At 36.3% G+C, this 10,764-nt stretch overlaps 1 protein-coding gene across 1 annotated transcript in view; it reads right to left on the bottom strand.

Moving 5' to 3' along the window:
• Positions 1 to 7,715: 7,715 nt before the first annotated feature.
• LOC100372095 (NEDD4 family-interacting protein 1-like) overlaps positions 7,716 to 10,764 on the bottom strand; it is a 23,036-nt gene continuing 19,987 nt past the window's right edge. The window contains exons 5-7 of the mRNA XM_002739754.4: positions 9,265 to 9,389; positions 8,705 to 8,771; positions 7,716 to 8,120 (exon numbers count right to left, since the gene is read on the bottom strand). Of these exons, the coding sequence (XP_002739800.1) occupies positions 8,020 to 8,120; positions 8,705 to 8,771; positions 9,265 to 9,389 (293 nt within the window). The 3' untranslated portion in view covers positions 7,716 to 8,019. The remainder of the gene's footprint in view (positions 8,121 to 8,704; positions 8,772 to 9,264; positions 9,390 to 10,764) is intronic.

The raw sequence follows: 10,764 nt of genomic DNA, 5'->3' as shown, positions 1-10,764 counted from the left end.
TCGAATTTAAAGGGCGGCAGTCGTCATGCCGCGTCCTGTTCGATATGGGACTCATAGCGACGTATACAACGCGTGTAAAATACATTGTTTATTTACATGAAATTCGAACACGCGCTGCGCGACGACCACCGCGCTTTAAGTAACCACATCTGTGTATCGTGTGTAGTGTTAATCAAGGACTACAATAGAGGATAGAGGGAATTGATCATTTCACTTGAACCGTTTTCACGATTAGATTTTTGCAAAGGACTGCAATGGCACGGAGAGCGACTCTGAGAAAAAAATAAGCTCTCTTTCTAGCATGTGTAGATTATTAGTGTACTACGAAAGAAGGGTTTGACGCGGAGCTCCTGTACACAAATGATCAAACATAGGTACGCTTTTAAACGAAAGTAATAAAGTAGTTTTGATTTGGGGCGAAATTGACAAAACCATTCAGAATATTCTAATACGTGACAATAATTTTAGGGTCATTCATGTAATATAATAAAATTTATTTTATATTTTTATTTTCATGGTTTGTATTGTATCATTTACTTAAATATCATTTACATATCCGAACATGTGCACTCATCATGATTATTAAAACTAGAAATAGTAGAATAATGCCCTCCATGATACACAACGGACAGTAAGTAATTCAATGGCTGAATAATAGAATGTTAAATTCCCCATGTCTAGCCAAATGAGTAATTTTAAAATACTCCATGGTGCACAGTCGCCTCTCAGGGATATTGAAGGGCAGTGGTCGTCGCCTCAGCAAAACAATGTATTTTACACGCGTTGTATACGTCGCTATGAGTCTCCATTTCGAACAGAACACGGCGTAGCGACCACCGCCCTTTAAACTAAGCAATAAAGAACACGTGTGGCTACTTTAGATAATACATATCTAAACAATTTGTCTAATCGACAAGGTGGAAGTTTAAAATGACGTCACTGGTGTACATAATGGTGTACACGAAGCTTGGGAAATGTGATAAATTTACGCTGAGCGGTTAAGATTTATTGCCCACGTAATGTGTAGTTTCCTTGCGATCAAATAGAGCTACAATATCAAGTTGGCTGTAGATGTAACGTACATGTGCGCCTATTGAATCCTGTCATACTAACCCATTTATGAATTTCATGTGTTCCTTAAAACTAGACATAAGGATCATATCACAGAGATCATTAACGCTGGAAACACTTGGCAAAACAGAATCCGAGTTGACATAATTATACAGAATAACATTTTTGTTGGTGAAAGTAGTAAATAATTTGGCATTGGTATTCACCGCCATTTTCTAATAAAGCACGGTTATTACTGCACATTAATCGAGCGTATTTGGCGCAACTTTTTCACATTAAAGTACGTTACTTTAAATACACATCAGGTAGGTTATTTACAAATAATGTGGGAGTAACCCGATCGGAGAGTCCCGTGGAACACCTACCTCGGACCCAGCACGATGGCGGTTCCTATAACACACCTGACATTGACCTGATGTGTGACGTCAGGTAGAATTTAAACATGTCTATAATTAACCATTTAGTATTAATAAACAATATGTCAATTAATATGCATAACGTAGCAGTTGTATTAATGGTAGCGGTTTCCACAGAGCATAGTGAAAATAATGAAAATTGTTAAATACTTGTAGACCAGAACGAATAAACGCTGTGTAGCGTTTGTTTACTGTATCAGTAGAACTCTCAAGTATATGTTCGCCGTTTTTAAAGTTTATTTCATTGTAACATTAAAAAAATATTAAAAGTCTCATAAGTAACAATAAAGAAAATGACGATATTTTTGTTACTTATGAGTAAGCCGTCATTAGGGAGAAGTTGTTCGTTCGATTCCCGTCACGGCGGGCAACGATTCTAAGCCACCTCATTGTCGCAACGAGTATTGTCGTGTACTTCCATGTAAACCAGACTAGTATACGAAGCAATTAACTCATGTAGATGTATTTATATATTGAATAGACGAGTACAATTATTAAAATAAATTGTAATTAATAGTACTGCAAAAGCACCACAATTTTTCTAATTTCCGTCAAGTGAGTGCCCCCTCCCCTGGTCCTGAAGTTAGTCTCACGCGGCGGTTGCCGTATGTTACTGACTCAACGCATTTTAAGTGCATCAACTGATCTATACTGTGCATTATATTGCATCCTGCTTTTAGTGGATACACTATAATAATACCTAGAACATACCAATGTCTTTTGGGTACACAAGTACATCAAAACGATTCCTCATTCAAAGTACTCAAAGTTTTTTTAAGTGGTTCAATGTTGCGACAGGAAACTTCTTTCAATACGTTTAGCTTGTGTATGTTCTTAAATGTGTATTCTGTTTTCAAAAGATTCCACTTCGACGGAAACAAAATAAAATGTGATTTGCAACTAGTATTGATAAAAAAATAAAAAAATCCAACAACATACTTTTTTGTGTTGAAAAATCTTAGGCATTCATCGTAACTTTAAACCGCACAAAGAGTGATGAAAATGAGCATTAGAGAATAAATCGCTTTTAATAATAATAATAATGATTATATTAATATTGTTCACATCCGTTTAATAGGAGCTGCCTCACCCCCTCTCGGGTAATTTAAAGCTATCCAAACGAAGTGATTTATATTCAACCGTTCACCAACCTGACGGTACCCCGGTAGTATGTTCAGTGGTCATAGCAAGTGCGCGTTGAACCTATCGTACGAAGAAAAAAAAACGACACGTGTTTATTTTCACTGGAGAGTAACAAAGATGCCATGTCCATGCATTAATGACAATAACAACAACGCAAAATGGAAAGAAAGCCCGGCATTCACTCGTATGCGAAGTCTTTGAGAAGAAATTCGACTGTCAGTCTTTTCAAAACTCACTCGTTACTTCCGTTTACAATGAAAGCGTTCTTTGACAGTGCACTGTCAACACGTGTAGGTTGGTGTGCATTCTACGTACTCGGCTATATAGATAGCTTTCTCTACTACACCGCATATCTAAGTTGTTGTTTATTAACGGTGCCCCGCATGCTAGCCAGTCAGCAACTGGGGATAATAAGAAACTTCCGTTTAATACTCCAATTAGCTGGCTGTCGTTCATGAATGTCAGCCGGCTATATGCCGACTCATTTCGGCTCTACTTGAAATACGCCGGTGTGCATTCTTGTGTTTTGTCTGGTCTGTAATTGACCCGTCTTGAATTCATTTAGCAGTAGAGCTCATTTCCTCTGTTGAGGAATTGCTCACATTGTTTGGCACTATTCATCCATATTTCGTTTTTTTTAAATTTCATTTGGACTTCAAAGTTGTTTCTTTAGACTTAGTCTTTTTTATGTTTTGTCTTTTTGTGTTTTTTTCATGAATCGTATTCCATCTTGAATTTCAAATTAATGTACAGTAGACTGATATCCGATGGATGGGTGGGGGGGGGGTGGTTGTCGTTTACTGCTAAATGTTGAACCAATGAACGGACACATGTTTCTCTCAAAACCCGGAGGAGGGGGGTCGGTCAAGAACTCGAAGTTGTCGTTGCTGCATCACTTTTTGCCCATGATTAAAATGCCCACCCCTAGACTCATTCACTGCCTAAGGAGAAACTATTTGTTACTTTTGGCACCATGGCCGTTCTTCAAAGCATTTTTTTTCGTATTGGAGGCTGGGTTGCCGAAAAATGTGTAGACAACCAATATCTGACGAGTTGTAACAACTTGAATCAATTCACAGATTGTTTTAGTAATTGACGCGGTTTCATGTGAATTCTGCGCTGAGTTCGATCGAGATTTCCCGGGATTTACTCCTCAGCTCCATTTCTATTTAATTCGTCTACGTACAACACACTAACAGTCAAATGTAAAACCTAAAGTGGCTCCAGTCGGGACGACGAGTTTTGGTTTTATATAAATAAACGATGATTTTCGCAATCAATTCGCCAAATTTATTTTTAAAAAGATGTTTTTACTTAATTTTTAGTAAAACACTTTGACTAAAACTACGTCCACCCTGTTGTGTAGTCCCAAACATATGATGGTTTCTGTGGCAAAAAAGTACCGTGACTACTACGTCCATCCAATAAGGTAGTATGGTTTGCCCTTAGTAATTTAAAAAAAGGAAAATGCAAAACCAATATACTGTATTAAATAATTGACTCTTCATACGTCACAGGTTTATTGATGATGCAATACGCAAGGTAAGTCGTAAATGATGTAATGTAGGTCACATTCCAATTAACCCCTTGCGCTCATCTATCACTACGTAATATACCGTACTCTTGTAAGCATTCATCAATTCCCCGGGAACGTTTTACGGGACTTGTTAAGGATACATAGTCGACACTCGACAAGACGCTGAAAATGAATTCAATATAGCCAACCACCGTGTCACGCCTTTTCCATAGTGTAAACAATCATAGGAAATGGTTGCAAGACAACAAGTCGTGAAATGTACACGTCACTGAATACTTCATTATTCATCTTTGGGACCATATGTCCAGAACGCGCGTCTCACCTGTACGCGGTTACTTGGGGGTGTCTTTCAGAACGTGGGTTCTTTTGTGGCAGAGGTTTTACGACGATTCATATTCTGGCACTCGTGCCGATGTTCAACATCTATATAACAAATTTTGGAACGGGGAATAATAAAACAAACAATAACAATAATAGGACGTTTCTGGCTATCTCATTTGTTATAGTAAATTGTGACAGATTCGTCGTACAATATTTCTTAAAAACAACGTGTCTTCTGGGTCAAAGTTCGTTACTACAAGGCTGACAGGTGTCTTTCCAATTTCATCCCACGTGACATTACCTTACCCGGAGGTCACAAACCTACATGTTAGAAAAAAACAACACTTCGAATGTCAATTTTGTCTTTTCTTGTGCTGATTGAATTTGTCTTGTGAATGCCATCATCCGTGGCGAGTTCCTGCCCGGTATTTCGCTCATTTACAACTCACAATGGTCAAGAAGGAAACGTACTAAATTGTTGGTAACTTTCTCACGCTATCATTTCTTAAAGCTAACAACAGTTGGCGCTATTGCAAATAACAAACCCAAAACAGGCTCAGCGGCATCAGTATTCGATATATGTCTTGACTGAGACTATACGCACAATCTGGTAGGTCAGAACAAAGTTGGTTTCTTTGAATTTTGAAACTGACATTTCAAAAGCTTAAACTAACAACATGAGAATTGAGGAAAACAATTTTGAAATCGTAGTTTCAATGTCCCAATCAAGGTATTATTGACATTCAGGCGCTGGGATTACGTATGTATGCATTATAAATCTTTTTTTTAATCATAAACGTACACACCATGTATTTTTCTAAGCTGCCCCATCTCTAAGTAGTCACATATTCGTCAGATTGAACCAAACTTAACGAAAACTGTGTACTCCTTGTATCAGCCTGTTTTTAATTGACGAGTGTGGTTTCTGCCGATCAATACATTGAAACAAGCACAATCCCGTTGATTGCAGCAAATAACGGCTTCGATATGAAGCGAAATCGGCAATATTTAGCTACCAGGAGTGCTAACTACCAGTATTTGAAGCGGAAACTTTATTAGGTTTGAACACTTGGTGGCGCTATACATATTTCATTAATGTTTGAGCGAGCTGTGGCTGTTTAATTGTAATACAAAACCTGTACATTGCCATCTATGGGGAATTTGATTGTAGTACAAGACAGGTACATTGTAGTCTATGAGAAGTTTAATTATAGTACAAGACCTGTACATTGTAGTCTATGGGAGTTTAATTGTATCGGTCGTAGAAGACCTGTACATTGTAGTCTATGGGAAGTTTAGTTGTCCAGGTAGAAAGAGACCTGTACATTGTAGTCTATAGGAAGTTTAATTGTACCGGTAGTAGGAGACCTGCACATTGTAGTCTATGGGAAGTTTAATTGTACCGATAGTAGGAGACCTGTACATTGTAGTCTATAGGAAGTGTAATTGTACCGGTAGTAGGAGACCTGCACATTGTAGTCTATGGGAAGTTTAATTGTACCTGCAGTATAAGACCTGTACATTGTAGTCTATGGGAAGTGTAATTGTACCTGCAGTAGAAGATTGTACATTGTAGTCTATGGGAAGTGTAATTGTACCTGCAGTAGAAAACCTGTACATTGTAGTCTATGGGAATTTTAATTGTACCGATAGTAAAAGACCTGTACATTGTAGTCTATGGGAAGTTTAATTGTACCTGTAGTAGAAAACCTGTACATTGTAGTCTATGGAAAGTTTAATTGTACCTGCAGTAGAAGACCTGTACATTGTAGTCTATGGGAAGTTTAATTGCACCTGCAGTAGAAGATCTGTACATTGTAGTCTATGGGAAGTTTAATTGTACCTGCAGTAGAAGACCTGTACATTGTAGTCTATGGGAAGTTTAATTGTACCTGCAGTATGAAGACCTGTACATTGTAGTCTATGGGAAGTTTAATTGTACCTGCAGTAGAAGATCTGTACATTGTAGTCTATGGGAAGTTTAATTGTACCTGCAGTAGAAGACCTGTACATTGTAGTCTATGGGAAGTTTAATTGTACCTGCAGTAGAAGACCTGTACATTGTAGTCTATGGGAAGTGTAATTGTACCGGTAGTAGGAGACCTGCACATTGTAGTCTATGGGAAGTTTAATTGTACCGGTAGTAGAAGGCCTGTACATTCTACATCTGTACAGGGAGTTCAACAGTATTACAAGATCTGTATATGTGTGAATTACAACAAAGAATATAAACCTGGTTAAGATTTAAAGTAACCAACATTTAATTTGAAAACAAGATAAAGAGTATGAAGTAAATATGAAGCTTAAAATTTCAAGACAGTTTTGTAATCATAACCTTGATAAAAACACTCTCCCATATTCTCACAATGGTACTTTCAAATTTCCATTTAAATATTAAAATTCCATTTCATGATTTTTTTGTTTTTAATTTAGAAGCTCATAATAAAACAATATTACACTTTTAGTCGAGACAAGCTTGTATATTTTGTTATGATACAAGCAAGTTGGTAATTGTGACTTCTCAAGACCCAGGGTTTCAGCCAGCGAGGCGGTCACCAATTTACGTGATTGACTCGATTATAACAAATATGTGTACACTATATTTGCAATACTATTTGAACTATAGAAGTGCTAAGAGAAAAACTACAAATCAATAGCATTCGCAACACACTTACTGGAAATAGCAAACTTATATAAGTGCGCCCCCTACAGGCAAGATTTGGCTTTTCATTTCTATGGTACAGAACAGTGATAATTTTACAAGTAACCATGGAAACAAATCAGCACCATAAGGACATATATTAACACTTGAAGACTGCTAACGACCATATTCCAAGGATGATAACAAGACTCATATGTGTTTGGCCAGAGAGCATGGTTAAACTTAATTCAAACTTAATAATTTAGCATTAACTGTTTCTGTATCCGCTTATACTGCTACCAAAAATTAATTATCAGCAAATATGGATTAATTAAATGAATTACAATACAGATTAAAATACTAAAATTACTAGAAACATTTTATAACTTGGTTGGTTTATGCATATACCCAAACCAGATGATAGTGATAAGACTCATACAAAACGGTGCAAGTCAATGTAGAGGAGCCTTTCAGTGAACAGACGCAGCTAAGATTATTAGATCATTGCAAATATAATAAATCATAGAAAATCATTGACAATGCCGATAGATTTCTGAAAAACAAAACAAGGTAAGAAAAAATAAACTTTTACCCTAATTTTATATAATTTTTTTTTTAAATCCATTTTTCAAATTTCTCCAAAAAAAAAATAAAATAAAATGCTCAATTCCCACGCACCCTCCCGATTAACACTTGGTAAATACAGAACATAAAATACTTAAATACTGAAACGGTGTGATTTACAGAACTGTAATAAACACAGATGACAACCCTGATGTATCCACGATTTAATTAAATACAACTATCATAGGGAGTAAAGGGCTACCTATCTCACTGTTAATAATTACCACTGTTAAAATGAATTATGTTGCAGTATTTTAATAATGTTCTTAGTAAATATAGAAATAGCTGAATCTGGTTCTAACGCCAGTCGTAAATTGTCTTTTTACTTTAATGTACATGACTGCACCACGTAAAAACAGCATCATCCCTGAAAAATACAAAAATACAATACATACGTATTAAATTGAGGATAACAAAATGTTAAAATCTGACAATATATGACGAAAATGGAAGAAATGATAGCAGGTCCAAAATGCCATGCGTGGCCACCAAAATGCCATGCGTGGCCACCAAAATAGCATGCGTGGCCACCAAAATAGCATGCGTGGCCACCAAAATGCCATGCGTGGCCACCAAAATGCCATGCGTGGCCACCAAAATGCCATGCGTGGCCACCAAAATGCCATGCGTGGCCACCAAAATATCATGCGTGGCCACCAAAATACTATGCGTGGCCACCAAAATGCCATGCGTGGCCACCAAAATGCCATGCGTGGCCACCAAAATGCCATGCCTGGCCACCAAAATGCCATGCCTGGCCACCAAAATGCCATGTGTGGCCACCAAAATGCCATGCGTGGCACCAAAATACCAGTCTGTGAGAGTGCTCAAATGGTTAAGAATGTAATTGAATCAGCAAAACACATGCCTTCATAACCCTAGCAAATAATATTACCAGTGATATACAACTGATAAATATCTACTCTAGAGGGCGACATCACGTTAACTTACCAAGGAGGAGGAGAATCCACCATAAACAGGGTAAAGTATCAACATAGTCGGTCAAACTAGCGGTGTGCTGCAAGGAATTACAAAAAAAAGAAGAAATTAAACATAAAAAATATAATTCTGACACGCTGATCGAGTAACGATAAACAAAGTACATGTATATTTCCTAGTCGGAGACAAATAATGCCATTGTTTACCCATCCGTACTCATCAAACTTAACAACAATTTAAACTTTATTGACTATTAAAGTGGATAAAACTGAAAACACCAATTAGAATACTCTACTGGCAGTTTATAGTCACGGCAGAGCCCTCATTTCAAATTTAGCGTAAAAATGTCAGCAATGCATCACTGTTGTCACACAGCCAGCACACTTGATTGTCGTTAATACGTAAATACTTACATTGCATGGGACCCATATCGACCTAAACTTGGAGTGGTGAATATTAGCTTTAACACTTGTATGACATCATTATTTGACACCATACCAATGGAATTAAAACAAAAAAAAAAGTTTTCACAGTTCGTATAAACAAAAAAACAAAACAAAATGGCATCTTACCATCATGATAACAACCCATTTAATAATAGACAATCCAAAACCAGATATGGCACCATAGCGACCTGCCACAGTAGTTGTCATACAAAACGAAAACAGCAGGCCAACCCAGTTGAAGATAAATGCAACTAAAAACGAAAAAAAAAAGAACATTAGAATTACAGTCATGTAAACATATGACAGAAAAATGCACTATATAGTTTTCAAATACCATATTTGTTCTATAAACAAACGCTAACAGAAATTACAGAAGTGTTTCTGTGGTCTAAATAAGTCATATTTTAATAAAAAAATGCAAATAGATTTTTTCCTAATTTAATATATTTTTCTAAAAATTTTTTATTTTAAATTATTTAGTCCAAAATGAAAATAAAAATGTGGAAAAATACACAACATTGAAGAGGGAAAAATGACGACAGTTAAAAGTTTCATTGTCAGATATTTTTTAATTGCTTCAAATTTCACAAAACTGTTAACATTCCTTTTTTTTTGCCGGAAATTTAGAATTTTTTTTTTATAACATTAAATTTGCATTAAAAAGCAAATTGAGCATAATTTTTAATGGTAATTGTATAACGAAAAAAAATGTTTGCACACCGATTTTTGAAAAAACAAACAAATTGTCCAAAAAACAAACTTTTAGGAATAGATAATTTGCGAAAGATAAAAGTCAAGTCAACTTTAGGTGATGCTACTAAAATTTGCAATTCTCCCTTGACTTGCGAAATTAAATTGCTTCAAAATAATATCAAAGGCAGCAATCAATAAAAAACTGATAACAGTAATAATCATTTGACGCTGAACTGAGACATGGCCTTGCGGAACAATGGTTATACAGCTAGTATCAGTGTTTAGTAAATGCATTGGGACTTGGTGAACCGCGGACCGAATGGTAAATACATGACCTAATTTATTTGTAAGAACTGACCATGGCACGGCACAACAAATACAGGCTTTATGTTAATAATAGATAACATTTCACATACATGCAAGGTCACCTCTAATCTGAACCAAGCCTTGCTCAACACCAGGTACAACTCAGTGAAGGGAAAAGCGTCCTCTTACGATACACAAATGTGTCTAATTTGCATATCACAGGAGTGTGTCTGACAGTGAAGATTTCAACATAGAATAGCGCCCTCTTTCATCACAAAAATAAGCAAATACACAGTAATATGCAAATAACATGCCTGTTTTGCGTACCGTATTTGTCTTCAATTAGGCGCCACTTTGTTACACTTTCATTTCATGGTGGCGCTTATTTGTGGTTAAATTTGAGCAACTTTGTTTCAAATGGCGCTTATTTCAAGCACTTCAAGTTCTAGTACCGGTAACTGTTTCAAGCCATTGTCTTGCTCCATTCTGGTGATAGATTATTGGCAATATTTTACATTACAGTCTGACGCTTAGTCACTGTAGCCTTTATTTTAAATACTGAGTAAATGACCCGTTTTCAGACAGTCTAGAAAGTTATACAAAATTTATGATCCTTTAGAAAACATT

Source organism: Saccoglossus kowalevskii, chromosome 4 (genome assembly GCF_978046115.1).
Source record: "Saccoglossus kowalevskii chromosome 4, keSacKowa6.1, whole genome shotgun sequence".
Classification (NCBI taxonomy): Eukaryota; Metazoa; Hemichordata; class Enteropneusta; family Harrimaniidae; genus Saccoglossus; species Saccoglossus kowalevskii.
This window is presented reverse-complemented; position numbering and strand designations above follow the sequence as displayed.